The sequence below is a fragment of the Palaemon carinicauda genome, chromosome 20 (assembly GCF_036898095.1).
Source record: "Palaemon carinicauda isolate YSFRI2023 chromosome 20, ASM3689809v2, whole genome shotgun sequence".
In the NCBI taxonomy this organism is placed as follows: Eukaryota; Metazoa; Arthropoda; class Malacostraca; order Decapoda; family Palaemonidae; genus Palaemon; species Palaemon carinicauda.
The window spans coordinates 90202013-90218406 of record NC_090744.1 but is presented as its reverse complement, the minus strand read 5'-3'; the positions used below and the strand labels follow the sequence as shown (position 1 = coordinate 90218406).

The following is a 16394-nucleotide window of genomic DNA, read 5'->3' as shown; positions in this document are numbered from 1 at the left end:
GCTGCCAGTGACTTCATCAGGATTTAGGGGGGCGTTTCCTCTACAGCCAAAGTTCTTATTACTCCGCTTATACGAGTATGACCAATGGCAAACATGGATAAATAACCGTTGGCAAACATGGATGTATTTTCGTTGGAAAACATGGATACACACACACACATATACATATATAAATATATATATATATATATATATATATATATATATATATTTATATATATACATACATATATATATATATATATATATATATATATATATATATATATATATATATATATAAATATATATATATATATATATATATATATATATATATATATTCTGAAAGAATCACTGATCGAAAAGAAAACTTAAATTACCAGCGCTATACATGATGATCGAAACGTCTTCATTGTTGCTATAAGAATTTTTTTCTATCGTAGTTCATAAGCACAGTCGATTCATGTGAAATGATATTTTTCAAAATCATAGTTTAAACTTTCAATCATTATTTAGAAGGTTAGAGTAATAAGGATAAACAAAATTTTAATAAACTGATTGAAATGCTTTATTTGATAATACGGATATGACCAACTATTGCTTTAAATCACTTTCTAATTGTCCTTGGTATTTCAGCCCTTTCCTGTTTTATTGTTGTTTGGATCTTTAAAATATGGTTGAAAATGCAAAAGATTTCAGAATTAAGTTCCTCTTTCTTCAACAGTATTTTTTCTTTAGTTTTTCTGATATAAAAATAGAAATAAAGAAAATTATTACATAATTAGCTCTCTAAATTCCAATTGAATAATTCAACATGAATGAAGGACATCTAATAAACTATTGCTGAAGGGAGAAATATCGCTTAATATTAGTAACATAATCATTTTCTCATTCTTCTTTACAGAGCTACAAATGGACACCTGGTGAAGTTCTGGCAACAGTCCCTAATTGGGACTGCAGGGTGATAGCTGATGTTCCTCTGGCTCCGGCAGCAATCAAACAACAACCGTCAGAGGCCCGTAGCTGCTAAGGTTGCTTAGATAAAGGTATTAACAACGTTGTTCGAGTAGCTTGCGTTGGAAAAGCGTTCTGTGATTTACAAAGTACCTTATTGTGTATTTTGATAAGGTCGTTGACAAAGAGAGAAAAGTAGTTTTTCACAGACTCCACCAGTTCTTGTGTGTGTCTTTTCATCTCCCGCCACATTTCAACATCGATTGGATAGTTGGCCTAAGAGGAAATATAACAAAAAACAGGTTAAAAGATACCCTGTCTAGCACTATTCTGCTATATTATACAGTTTGTCATATAATGTTCAATTTAGAAGTAAAAAAAATTTCATTTCATTTATTCTTGAAAATATTAAAAGGATGATTGAAAAAGTGTTTACAAATAATGGTCTAAAACCTTACCACTATGCGTTCAGCATTTGGAGTAATTTCGAAAGATACATTGGTGATACAGACGGAGAATGGATTCGATGCATAGCGGTCGTAGGGAGTACACAATGCAATGGCATAGTCATATACCTGCAACCTGACAGTAAAAAAATAAAGAAAAAAAAAGGCATTTGAATAATTCTCTTATCATTTACAGTTAATTTTTTAAAAGAAGTGTCATTCGCCATTGCTATAGGAGTTAGATAAAAGTATAGTTTTTAAGAAGTACTCACAGAGATGTTAATTTTGATGAAAATGTGCTTCCTCTCAGTGGCCCATGCTCTTTGGAAAGGTAGGGGCTGAAGTCTAAATTGGATCCCTTGAGGGTCAGTAGTACCTACAAGGATTAGGAAATATTCAGAGACAGAGAACAGGTGTATCATTAATCAGTTAGAATCCTCAACGAGATGATGATGAAGAGGAGCGCAGAGGAATACTCTTTCTTCAAGTAGGAGAAAGAAAGAATAGGATTAAGGGGCGTGACTCAACGAACTATGCTTGGATTTTGGAAATTCAGTTTATTGCATTTTTGGCTTGAAGAATGCCTTTAATATAAGTTTCAAATAGTATTCTTGATAGAAATAAAACATTTTATTGCTAAATCATCCCTATTTTATATTTACGTAAGCGCATCCAGTTCCTTACGCAACCCTTTCCTGACCAAAAACGGATTTTGAGCGAAGCGAAAAATCTATTTATGGGTGAGGTAGCCATGTATTTCTGATCGAAGTTCCTTCATTATTAGCTTCCTAGGTATATTTGACTACAGTGATATATCCCAGAGAATTTACCAAAGGTATCCAGAATTCTAACTCCTGGAGTGAATATCCCTTAAAATTCAAAAGGGATATCGCGTATATCCGAGGACGTATTCTTGACATGTCTCATAGCTATCTACACCCCCAATAGCGTTTCCGCTTCGAGAGGGAAAAAGTGGCAAGAATATAGGAGAGTTGTTAAAGAGGCGATACTCTCGACACACCTACTGTACTGTAAATAGTGCGCCGAATCGCCACCGCGAGGCGCCACCAAGCCATTCTTCGTAGCTTTGTAGGTGTTGCAGATACAGTACCATAGGGAGGGATTCATTATCCTTTTGTCAAAAAGAGGGTGGGTCCATCAGGACGACATGGCTACCTCACCCAAAGATAGATTTTTCGCTTCGCTTCAAAATCTGTTTTTTGGGCTCAGGCCATGTCGTCCTGATGGAAGTTTACCAGAGCATTAATATATATGTAGATTTTCAATAGTGCCGTTATCTCGAGATAAATATTTCCTATTTGGTCTTCTGGACCAGAGACACTTGATGTTACCGTTATACATCAATTATCTGATCATAAAATATGTCAGTTCTTCCTGCCCTCTACAGGGAAAAGTCTAGGTAGACTTTAGGAAAAATCCCGAGGACTGTGAGTTCAAGGAACAATCTAGCAAACAGTATGTATATTAGTGTCATTATATACGTAAAGCATAGTTTGTACTTAGATGGTATAGTCCTGTATAGGTTACTGAATCCTCCCAAGTCTGGATATAAAGAGACAGACAGGTTTGTATACATGTAGGAAACCTTAAATCAGTAAGATAAACAGTTAGTACAAACAGTTCTTGCCTGTTTGCTTGGAATGGTAGAAACCATAGTTCCCCAATATTTCCTTAAATATTGAGAGAATCAAGGATGCTCTGATTTATACATAAATTTGAATATTTGAGGCGAAAGATACACAAAGATTCCTTCTATTATTTATTACAAAAATAGAAATCATGGTTGTAATCAATTACATCTTACACTGAACAATTCTGCGTAATAGCATAAACAGTAATAACAGAAAATAAATAAGTTTCACCTGAAAAGGAAACATTAGCCACTCAAAGGGAAATATAATATTTCACTATGTATGCTGTTATTACTAAGAACACTGTGCATATAAGAATGCCTGGCACTTGTGTCAGCTTATTATGCTTGATGTCACCTGTATAGATAGAACAGTCTATAGTGTCTTCCTAAACACAATACTCAACATGATACACCTTAAAAGTCTATCATGTACACCCTTCACTAAAAGTCCTAATTAGTGCACTGTTCTTTGCAGTAATCAAGCGGCAGGTTTTATAACACTGCCTGCCGCTACCACATGAAATTTTGTTTCTTGTAATTGCTTCGCATAGTGCTTAAAGAAAACTTTGGAAGACTTCCAACCAGTGTAAGCACGCAGACTTTCAAACGACATTGTCTGAAAGAAATTCAGAGACGAGGCAACTTTTCTCGGATCATGACCTGCGGGTGTACTGTCTGGATCCGCTCTGCGTATAAAATAGGTGATTTTCGCCCTTATCTGTTTCAAGGATAACGTTGAACCAGAAGTCTCTCCCCTGAAAAGCTGACCTCCCTTTGAAGTATACTAGAGTTCTATCTACATCTTGTTATGATTGTCGTTCAACAGTTGTATGGTCAAACGACCAGTTGTTTACATATAATAATAACCACTGTTATGTTGTTTACATCTGTCTACTGTAATGGTTTTCGCCTCCCGCCTTTTCTTATATGGGGAGTCGTTATTTGTCAGCCGGGAAGGTAACACTTCGTATTATAAATAAATCCATTCAGGAATAAATAGTTGATTTGTTATCATCGATATTTATTTGGCTCCTGAATTAAGTTAACACACCCTTAAAGTCTGAAGTTCTACGAAGATAGACCTTTAAGCATTCCACTGGGCAGAGGGATGCTTCTTCCTTCAGAGGGCAGATTCTCCAGGGACCCCATCTCTTAGTGGGCAGCTCGTTCTTGGCGAGAAACAACGGGTCCGGAAAGAGGTTCAGTTCTCCGCTGTCTGTGAACTGAATGTTGCCATCATCCCTCAAGAGGGCCACTATTTCGCTAACTCTGGCTCCTGAGGCTAGTGCAAATAAGAATATCCCCTTTTGAGTCAAGTCCTTCAGCAAGCAATCTTCATTGTTCAGGGTTGAGCTAAGTGAAGAACTTTATCCAAAGACCATAAAATGGGCTTTGGAGGAGCTGCAGGCCGAAGTTTAGCGCAGGCTTTAGGAATCTTGTTGAAGATTTCATTAGAGAAGTCTACCTGGAAGGCGTATAGTATTGGTCTGGCTAGGGCGGATTTACATGTAGTAATCGTATTAGCTGCTAAACCTTGTTTATGCAGATGGATGAAGAAGGACAAGCAGAAATCCGTAGGAATCTCCTCAGGATTCTTGGCCTTGACAAAGGCCACCCATTTCTTCCAGGAAGACTCATATTGTCTTCTTGTTGACTTAGACTTGTATTCTTCTAAGAAGTTAATACTGTCTCTAGAAATCCCAAACCGTTTCTTGACCGCTAGGCCGAGAAAATCATGAGATGAAGGTTCTGGGTTTTCTCTGATGAAGCGGAGACAGTCAATTTCTGCACTTGCTAAGTCAGAACTGGTTCCGGCAACGGGATCAGCTTCAGGCGTAGTTCCGTTATCAGAGGGAACCAAACGCTGTTGGGTCACCTGTGGGCCACTATTGCTGCTGTCCCCCGAAAGGATCTCAGTTTGTCGAGGACTTTCAACAGAAGATTGGTTGGTGGGAACAGGTAGATCTTGGACCATCTGTTCTAATTTATGGACATTGCATCTATCGCTTCCGCTAGAGGATCCTCGTACGGGGCTACATACCGGGGTAGCTTCTTGTTGTCGCTCGTTGCGAAGAGGTCTATCTGCAGTCGTGGGACTTTGCGTAATAATAAAGAGAATGATCTTGCGTCTAGAGACCATTCGGACTCTATCGGGTTGACCCTGGGTAGAGCGTCCGCCGTCACATTGCGGAAACCTTGAAGGTGGACTGCTGACAAGTGCCATCTCTTCTTCATGGCTAGACTAAGGATGGCCAATATCACTTGATTTATGTGAGGCGATCTCGAGCCTTATCGATTTAGGCATCTCATTACTACTTCGCTGTCTAGAACCAAATGGATGTGGATTGAGCAGCGAAGTTTCAGCTTTTTCAGAGATAGAAAAACTGCCATGGCTTCCAGAAAATTGATGTGGAAGGACTTGAAGAGGGGAGACCAGGTTCCTTGGACTTTCCAATGATGAGAATGACCTCCCCACCCCTCCTTCGAGGCATCCGTATGAACGGTGACTGCTGGAGGAGGTGGTTTCAAGGGTACCTTGTTTCTTAGGTTCTTGGCCTCTGACCATGGCTTGAGTAGTGATCGCAGACGATTTGGTATCGGTCTTTGTAGATCTCTTCGAGCGTTTGATGCGTATTTTCTCCAAACTCCTGATGCATCTTTTAATTGTGCTCTCAATACTGGATCTGTCACTGAGGCAAACTGGAGGGACCCCAACACTCTCTCCTGTTGCTTTCTTGATATCCTGTCAGATTGAAGGAGTCTTTTGACAGATCCTGCTATCTCTTTCCTCTTCTTTGATGGAATGGAAAGGCAGTGTGACTGTAGGTCCCAGTGGACACCCAGCCACTGGAACTTTTGAGCTGCAAAGCCGAGACTTTTTCAAGTTAATCTTGAATCCTAAGTGTTCCAGGAACTGGATCACTTCCTTGGAGGCTTGCATACATTCTTCCTCGGATGCTGCCCACACTAGCCAATCGTCCAGGTAGGCTACCACCTGGATTCCTTTCAGGCGTAGTTGATGAATGACTGCATTTCTGTAGTTTGAACCCTAGATAGGGGGAAACTTGGCGGTTGATTGGAACATGCCAGTATGCATCCGTCATGTCTATAGAGACTGTGAATGCCCGTTTGGGCAAAAGGGTCCTTATGTGCTGAAGCGTCAACATTCTGAACTTGTGGTTCACTATGAACTTGTTGAGTGGTGATAAGTCCAGAATGACTCTGAGCTTTTCCGAATCCTTCTTCGGAACACAAAATAGCCTTCCTTGAAATCTGATGGACTTTGCCTTCTGTATAACTCTCTTGTTCAAGAGTTTCTGAACATATTCTTCCAGTACGGGGTTGAGTGTTCGAAAAATTGAGAGAAGTTTGGTGGAGTTAGGCTCCAACTCCACCCTAGTCCTTTCTTGATTAGGCTGTGGGCCCTGGGATCGAAGGTCAAACGATCCCGGAAGTGGAGAAGTCTCCCTCCTACCAGCAGCATCTCACTTGGAGTGCTGGTTGGAGGACTTGCCTCCTTGGCCACGTCCACCTTTGTTGCCCCTACCTCTCAAGGGGCGTCTAGAGGATCCTCGAAAGGAACCTCGAGACTTCGGCTTAAAGGTAGTTGATTGCCTTTCAAATACTGGGGTGAACACAGACGACTGGGTTGCCAGCGTTTGGGGCACCAGTTGAAAGGTGGTGGTTGGTTGTGCCACCGTCCGGGGCATCGTGGCCATGGGAAGCTGTTGCTGTTGCTTTGGCCACGAGGGCACTCTTGGTCGTTTTGACTTGTTCTTTGGCTGGGGACCCTCATCAGCGGAAGATTTCCTTTTAGAGGACAAGCCCCATTTGGAGAGGAGATTCCTATTCTCCGAAGCGGCTTTATCTACGACCTCTTTGACCACTTCACTTGGGAAGAGGACTTTTCCCCAGATACTGGAAGCTATCAGCTTCCTTGGTTCGTGCTTCACTGTAGCAGAAGCAAACACTAACTCCCTACAAGCCCTTCTGGCTTTAATAAAATTGTACAAATCCTAGGTGACTGTTGCCAAATGAGATTTGGGAAACACCATGTACATATCTGGGGTGTCTGGGGTGCTTGCCATAGTCTCTAAGCCAGTCTGCAGAGACATGGAAGCAGCGAGACGTTCCTTAGTCTCCTGTTATCTGCGCAGGAGAAACTCTGACAGCTACGGGAGATCTTCGTTGAACTGCCGTCCAGCGATATCTGCCTCTAGCTTCCCAACTGTGAAGGTGTTATGGACATCCTTCCAATCCTTATCATCTGAAGGGAAGGCGAGGGAAAAAGGTCTACACTCTTCAAGTGTAGGGCAAGGTTTCCCTGCCTCAACTGCCTTTAAGGCTGCCTTAAACCCTTTGTCCATAAAGGGGAAGGCACGTTTGGGGTCAGCAATAAAGGATGGGTGCTTTTTGCTGAGAGCCGGCACCTTGGAACTAGTAAAGGCCCTCTCTTTCAAGGTGGTTGTATATAAGGCCTGTGCTTTAGATAGTTCAAGGACAATCGTCTCCTTGGGCTCTGTTTCCACCTTGGATGCTGGTTCCGTCCTCAGACGGACATAGCAATCCGGATAGGCCCCTTTACTAGGCCAAAATTCAATTTCCTCTACTGGAACTGTTCCCAGTTTCTCTGAGAGGAAGATCTTCCCCCCCAACATAGGCATATGCTCTGCGTACCTCCATGGGTTAACGTCAGAGAAGGCGGGGAGGTCCTTAACGTTTAACTTCTTCGGGGCTAAACGTGATGCAACTAGCTGATGAATCTCTGTCCGGAAAGATGCTTCTTTCTCGGACGATTTCTTCCGAATGTCCTGCACCATGGACAGTAGCCAGTGTAGCGTACTTGTAATAGAATCTAACTAAGGTGCGGTGGAAGAAGTCGAAGGCGTCGGTTCAGTCACCACTGCAGACGATACCGAAATCGTTTCGGTTATCTCGACTCCAGTCTCAGGAGGTATCTCATCCTCCTGCTGCAGTTCATCCACTAGGAGATTGTTCTCAGTCTCCTCCGAGACAACAGACATGTTGTCCTCTAATTGGATGCCCTGAGGTGTCTTCTTAACACAATCTTCCATGTTCAATATAGGGGAAAATAACCATTAATTGGTAGGGAGAATCACTCCCTAAAAGTGATGGTCTCACAATTGGCTGCCCATGAACCACTTGTAAGTTGGAAAAGTTTTGGGCTACAGCATTGACTTGCGGCGGCATGTCGCCAGTATTGCCGGGCTTTCCGGCATCTGCCGGACCCGCCGGCATATGTCGGGCCCGCCGGAAAATGCCGGGCCTTCCGACATATGCCGCGTTGCCAGGACCTGCCGGCATATGCCGGGCCTGCCGGCATGTGCCGGGCCTGCCGGCATGTGCCGGGCCTGCCGGCATGTGCCGGGCCTTCCGGCATATGCTGGCCTAGCCGACATATGCCGCTCCTATTCTGGGCTATTTGAAACAGATACTGTCTTCAAAATAGTGGGCGGCAGGTCGGCAGTTGCCGCTCTGCCAGCCGGCAGGCGAAGGATCCCACTGTCAAGTCAGACCCGGCGGCAACCAGCGGCAATTATACAAATTTTGGGTGGCTGACAACTCAGTTGCCGGCAGCCGGTCATAGTATGTTCATTGTCGTTGGGTTGTCGATCAGCGACACCCAGGCAAGTGGCGGCAGAGTAACTGCCGGCTGACAGACACCCAACATGGCCAACGACAGCTACTAGCTTCCGGCGGCCGGCCCAGTATATGGAAAGGCAGAGAGAAAGAGAGGATGGGGGACGGCAAAGGCTCAGCCTTGCCGGCCTACATCCCGAAAGAGGGTGCAAGTGGAAGGGGGAATTATATTTGGGCTTCCACTCAACCATATCCCATTCATATGGGGTATGGAAGGCAGTCCAAGGGAGGACTGGAGAGCACACTCAATGATATGAGGGTACCTGCCGGCAGCCGGCCCAGCCAGCAGCAGACAGGGAACCTCAGGCCAATTCTATAGATTACCCGTAGGGTCAAATGTAGAACAATGGCAAGAAGGGTGATGGTTCATCCAACACAAAAGAGACAGTGGGGAAGGGGTAAAAGTCCTAAAAGTAAGGTAAAGCCCTAGAGCATTACCTAACTTGAAGGATTCTGATCTCATAAAGTAACCTCAAGTAGGAGAAATCATTTCCCCAGGTTAGGTTAGATAAGTGAGAAAGCGGCCATAGGACACAATCTCACCAGAGATCTTAAGTAAGGAAGAAATCATTTCTTCATACTAAGATCTACTAGTACAGGACTGTCTGCCAGACCGAGGAAGGAGGAAATTGATATACAAGAACCTCCAGTATGGCCAAGGGAGGACTAGCCTCCTGAACGGCAACCTAACCTGACTTGGGAAGCCATTTCACCAAGACAATAGGATGCCTAACACAGAATTAATCTGATTTCCGTTCTCAGCTCAAAACCGAGTCAGTGGTTAAGAGAAATAGACGAAACACCCCAGAAAATTTTGCCAGAACACAGTTCACAGCAAAGTTAACTGAGGGTAGCCTAAGCTGATCAGAGGGAAAGGGAATTGCTCTTAGATCTCGTTAGAGATAGTATCGACTTAAAAGGTATAGGAGGTGTCAGTCTCCCCTTAAAATACAATACAAGAGCAACGAGGTACATGTAAGAAAGTATACTAAAGCCCCTAGGCTATTAAGTCTAGGAGCATAGAGAATCGTTCACCGAAACTCTCTTGTATACTATCTTGGAAGAGGAAAACGTTATACAGTAATATCTTAATTGTATAAAATATTGCCTGAGCTTCAATAAAACTTACCAGGAAGGTTATATCATGCATGAAGTGCGTAGGTGCCTAGGCTAGGAAGCTTAGCACTCGTGAGGCTCGATCATAAATAGCCAAATCCACGACAACAATGACATAATATAAAATTCTCTAGCTAAATATCTAAATAGCTAAAGTTATTCAAGCGAAATAATGCCGGGAAATCATTCTTGCTAACTAAATGAACAAGAAGAACGAGTGCGTCCATGACGCCATCCAGCTGGCAACAGCTCTTGTTACGTTAATTACGATCTCAATCGAAGAGTAAAACTGGCAAGAGCTTACATTTACACAATCCAAAGATATTACTTAACTTTCTAGAAGATGATGAGGCTGGTGAAGACATCGTAGCGACGAAATACTTCCAAAATAGTGAGAGATAACACGGGATAACACCGGTCAGCAAAGCTACAAACGAAAGAATGGCTTGGTGGCGTCTCGCGGTGGCGATTCGGCGCACTATTTACAGTACAGTAGGAGTGTCGAGAGTATCGCCTCTTTAACGACTCTCCTAAATTCTTGCCACTTTTTCCCTCTCGAAGCGAAAACGCTATTGGGGGTGTAGATAGCTATGAGACGTGTCAAGAATATGTCCTCTGATATACGCGATATCCCTTTTAAATTTTAAGGGATATTGTTCCAGGAGTTAGAATTCTGGATACCTTTGGTAAATTCTCTGGGATATATCACTGTAGTCAAATATACCTAGGAAGCTACTAATGAAGGAACTTCCATCAGGACGACATGGCCTGAGCCCAAAAATACGTATTTTATATACTTTTTCTTCAAGAGTTTGAGTAAAAGATTTTTATATTAGTTTTTAATAATCAATTCTCTCTAGCACCTCATAGGTGATTCTTGGTTTTCTATATTTCTTGATTACATCCTAAGTTGAACTTTTGTTGCACGTTTTTCTAGGGTATATTCATCGTATTTCCTTCTATGTTCAATCATATATTTGAATTTTTTTGTTATGGTTATATTCAAAGAGAGAATAGCTAAATATGAATAAAAAGTAAGAATTAGTCCAGAAAGTAGGTTAACCAGAATATGTTGAGCTAGAAACATCTTACTCGTGTGTGGGCATTTGATATTCTTAACGTATATATTTCTGGATTTGAGGAGATTGGCTTATCTCTGCTAGGTAAATAACCCTGAAATATGATGATTATAATTACCGCTAAAAGCCCAGAATAACTCCCAATAAGGTCAATCAGTTAATTTCTGGAAGAAAAAAATAATGGCTTTCTCGAAATATGAAATTTTCAGAGAAAAATTGAAACTACATTTTTGTTCATTAACCAATATTTACCATTTGTATACGAAAAAAACTAAGAGATTCTATGCTCCAAAAATTCATGGAAAGGTTTTGGGAAATCATAAGAGCTTATATATGAAAAATAGCAATCTTCATCAATATTGCCACAATGTTCAGAAAAAATACAAATGAAAAATATGTGGTTTAAAGGTTTTAAAGGCCCCCCATCAGCAGTGGCTGCTGATGACTCAACAAGCAGCCTCCATCCTTAGTTTACAAGTATGGTAAGGATGCTTACACTACGAGAAACCATCTAGATTGAGCGGGTCTCGAACACCAGTCCAGCAGATCGCCAAGGAGGGACATTTCCAATGCGCCAACACAACACTATTAGAAATCTTTTCTATAACTTTTATCTAAGAAAATTTTCTTTGGAATTCTTTTTAGATTATGAAAATCGGTTGAAAAAACAAAAAAACAAAAATAGATTAAGTTTGAAATGACACCAAAATAACATTGTTTTGATGGGGCTGAGTCGTGCCCCTTAAATGCAGCTCATCGATTCACTTGCTTTAAACTTAGCTTCCTTCCAAAATAAGATATGATGAGTTACCAATTGAAAATATCCTTAGAACTCTTCTTACCGTCTGGCTGTCAAAGTTTTTGCAGTACCTGCAGGTAGCATTTGAAAACCCACCAAATATCACATTTTTGAAGTCGAAGTGAAGGCTGAAAATAAAGACGTATCCAGTTGAATGAAAATGTTCATAGAGTATATAAAGTATAACATCTTTTAAATGTACTGTCTCTCTCTCTCTCTCTCTAGAAAGATAACAAAAAACGAGATTGACGTATCATTATCTTATTCATATCTAACCTAGTTTCGTTGTGAGAATGGTTCAAATCGGAGATGCGAGGAAACATGTGTGGGTCCCAAGGCTTTTCCACGCCTTCTGCAGTTGGCTAGTAATTATCTTACACTGTGGCGCTGGAAGAAATGAGTAGGTAAAATTAATTGAATGCCTATAGTAAGCAACAATAATCAATTGCATAAATGAGAACACAGAAAAGGCAACATTTTATGAGGCTCTTTGTTTACTTACATTCAGGCAGCGGAAGCGCTGAAATACAGGCAGCAAAGGCCGCTAAGAGCAGTGTTCTCTGAAGCATAGCTGATGAGGTTTCCAATTCCGGTTTTCTGAGAGAGAGAGAGAGAGAGAGAGAGAGAGAGAGAGAGAGAGAGAGAGAGAGAGAGAGAGAGAGAGAGAGTTATTGTCATTAGTTTTACATTGTATTCAAGTTATTGTTCAACTATCCATCTATTTTTATAATGTGACAAAATGTCTTCAAAGATATTCATCGTTTTAACCAAGGGAAATTATGATCAATTACAAAACAACTTTAATAACAATTTCTGGTAGACAGACTAAATAAACTAGCAATTATTCACAGAGCTAACCTTACTATAATTACCAGCAAAGATTGTAAAAGGGAAGACGAGAAACCTCTCTGAAGTGACAATAGTACACTACTGTAGGTATTATTTTTTGTACAAAATATGCATTTTAATTACATACTATATGTGTTTATCATAATTCAGTGGTAGCGGCAAACCCCATTCATCATAAGCGCTCTTTTTTACTAGTCCAAATATAAAGAAAAGTCCTAACTGACCAGTGCCATCTGTTGCCAACGTGCCGCACTAAGGAGGGAAAATACTCATGGAAATTCAAACACCTTTCTGGTCTTCCCTTTACTGTCTCTGAAATATTAGAAACAGTAATACCATATTTCTTAATGACCTTGCAGTTTATATGCTAAAATATTGCTCTTAAAGATATATATATATATATATATATATATATATATATATATATATATATATATATATATATATATATATATATATATATATATATATAATTCAAATAATATTCCTGTTTGCAGCGCATAAAATATAATTGATACGTGAAGGTAATTAAACAAATCTTGCAAAACTGTGGGTAATTATGTGTCGATAAATATCTTTGAATAAGATAAATATAAGATACTCCATTCAGAGGTGAAACTGTCAATGGAAATACTTCAGTCCCCAAAGAGTGACAATGGAAGATACCTTCTTCTACTGATAGTGAAATGAGCAGGGAGATGTGTGTGCAAGTAAAGAAATTGAAAGATATAAGTTTTACACACATATGAAACAGTTATTTTTGCTTTAAGATTTTTGTATTTCCTTGTTGATTTCCGGTTTGAGTAGAGGGATGAGAAATTCGAGTGAGGAATTTTTATTCTTATTTCGACTCCAGTACAAAATTATCTCGTGAGCAGAAACTGGTAATTTTCTTTTCTCATTGACGCAGTATGCTGTATATCTATTGTATTGTTCTTTTATTCATTTGAGGAAAATAAAGACATATGTTGAATGATTAGTTACAATCTCTTTCCATTTATCAGGTTTGTTGGTTTATAGATTTAAAAGAACTTCCTTAGTCCGAGTTCGAATCTACGGCCAAGCAGAAGGTATTATCATAAAGCTAGTTTCTCTTTGGGTCTCCAATGCCGAGGAAGAGTGAATTCGATATTAAGAAGCATTCCTGGCTTATATGAATATATGAATATACATATTTAAATGAGAAAAATTATCCTTAAACATAGCCAAGTATTGCAAACTTATCAACAGATTACAATGGTGGAGATGAGTTGAATTTAATTCTTAGTACAAAACGTGAATTCGACAGGAATATGTATGGAAGAGTTGTAATCAATTTTTATCTCTATGTGTGCCCGTCATAAGTCACTGGAACCTCAGTTTCCTTGGTCAGAGTTCGAATCCATGGCCAACATGAAGCTATTATCACAAAGGTAATTCCCCCTTGGTTCTCTGATCCCGAGGCAGAGTGAATTGCATATGAAAATGTATTTCTGGCTTATAGGATATATAATATATATATATATATATATATATATATATATATATATATATAATATTATCATTATTATTATTATTATTATTGTTACTATTATTATTTGTTAAGCTACAACCCTAATTGGAAAAGCAGGATGCTATAAGCTCAGGGGGCCCAACAAGGAAAATAGCCCAGTAAGGAAATGAAAGAAGGAAAAAGTAAATATTTCAAGAACAGCAACAACACTAAAATAAATACTTCCTATATAAAATATAAAATTTTTTCAACAAAACAAGAGGAAGCGAAATTAGATAGAATAGTGTGCTCGAGTGTACCCTCAAGCAAGAGAACTCTAACCCAAGACAGTGGAAGACCATGGTACAGAGGCTATGACATTACCCAATACTAGAGAACAATGGTTTGATTTTGGAGTGTCCTCCTAGAGAGGCTGCTTACCAGAGCTAAAGAGTCTCTTCTACCCTTACCAAGAGGAAAGTAGCCACTGAACATTTACAGTGCAGTAGTTAACCCGTTGGGTGACCAAGAATTGTTTGGTAATCTCTGTGTTGTCAGGTGTATGAGGACAGAAGAAAATCTGTAAAGAATAGGCCAGACTATTTGGTGTATGTGTATGCAAAAGGAAAGTACAACGTAACCAGAGAGAAGGATCCAATGTAGTACTGTCTGGCTAGTCAAAGGACCCCATAACTCTGCTAGAATAGAAGAAGTTAAGGACCTTGACTACTGGGAAAGGCTGCAATTTTTAAAACTATAAAGTCTAGAAAGGAGAAGAGAACGCTACATGATAATACAAGCATGGAAGCAAATAGAAGGAATTACTGAAAACATCATGGAGTTAAAAATATCAGAAAGAGCAAGCCGAGGTAGATTAATAGTGCCAAAAACTATACCAGGAAAACTAAGGAAGGCGCAAAAGGACATTAATCCACTACGCACCAGCATCGATAATGCACTGACTATTTAATGCGCTGCCAGCTCATCTAAGAAACATATCAGGAGTGAGCGTAGATGTGTTTAAGAATAAATTCGATAAATACCTAAGATGCATCCCAGACCTTCCAAGACTGGAAGATACAAAATACACCGGAAGATGCATTAGCAACTCTCTGGTGGATATACGAGGTGCCTCACACTGAGGGACCTGGGGGAGCTCAAACATAGAATATGAGAGCGGTAGTTTATCAATGGGTGGCTAGTGCCCTGGCCAACCTACTTCTTACTATATATATATATATATATATATATATATATATATATATATATATATATATATATGTATATATATATATATATATATATATATATATACATACAGTATACATATACATACATATATATGTATATATATATATATATATATATATATATATATACATACAGTATATATATATATATATATATATATATATATATATATATATATATATATGTGGTATATCTTAGCAATCCTTGTTTGCCCGGGGTTATAAAAGCGGATGAACAATCTGTATGAGTAACGAGAACCTTGGGTGTGGAGAAAATGCCCCCCTGAATCTCGATGCAGTCCCTGGCAGCAGGGTGACGAATTGGGTTTAAGGCGATAGACAAGATGTCTTTTCCGTTTCTACTCCTGATGCCTAGTGGATAATCTTACTGAAATTAGTATGGACTGGCAAGGGTCATTTGCCTTAGTTATAGAGGCACTGCGCATCACAAGGAACTGGCCAATGAATCCTCTATGGATTTAGTCAGTCTATGGAAAGCGGAAAAGCGAAAATTACAGAATAATTGGTAATCGGATTGTTAGAACCATAAATCAGATTGGGAAGTTACAGCAAGTAGATTATGAATTTATAAAATATACTTTAGATTGAGTTGAATTGAATATAAAATTTAGGCCTTAAGCCAAGTACTGGGGCATCAAAAGCCATTCAGCGCTGTATAATGCAAATTAATCAACCATACCCTTACTCTAACAACATTAGGTATCATTTTAACTTAAATCACACAACTTTCATGTAATAATATCAAAATGCAAAATAAGGAAGGATTGAAAGGATTAAATAAGTAAATTAATAAAATTGATTAAAGATCATGATATAAACCAATGCTCTGTATAAATTATTTCCAGTTCAGGGTATTACAATTTTCCCCAGTATACCTCTTAAAGGTTTGTCGTGGAAAAAATGTGTAGTCCTCTGAAGATTAAAAACAGGACAATCGATTGAAATATGTTTGATATCTATTACAAAGAGGGGCCTGTCTCTCTTGGCCCTAAATGAAACAGGTTGTTAAGGGATTGGTAAAGAAATCTTAGACCAAGGAAATATATATATATATATATATATATATATATATATATATACATATATATATGTATATTTATACATATATATGT

At 39.4% G+C, this 16394-nt stretch overlaps 1 protein-coding gene across 2 annotated transcripts in view; it reads right to left on the bottom strand.

Moving 5' to 3' along the window:
* Positions 1-553: 553 nt before the first annotated feature.
* Positions 554-16394, bottom strand: part of LOC137659524 (uncharacterized) — a 67858-nt gene continuing 52017 nt past the window's right edge. For both annotated transcript variants that reach the window (XM_068394395.1, XM_068394394.1), the window contains exons 2-7: positions 12194-12288; positions 11968-12078; positions 11735-11819; positions 1655-1758; positions 1395-1518; positions 554-1212 (exon numbers count right to left, since the gene is read on the bottom strand). In XM_068394395.1, the coding sequence (XP_068250496.1) occupies positions 1009-1212; positions 1395-1518; positions 1655-1758; positions 11735-11819; positions 11968-12014 (564 nt within the window). In that variant the 5' untranslated portion in view covers positions 12015-12078; positions 12194-12288 and the 3' untranslated portion in view covers positions 554-1008. The remainder of the gene's footprint in view (positions 1213-1394; positions 1519-1654; positions 1759-11734; positions 11820-11967; positions 12079-12193; positions 12289-16394) is intronic.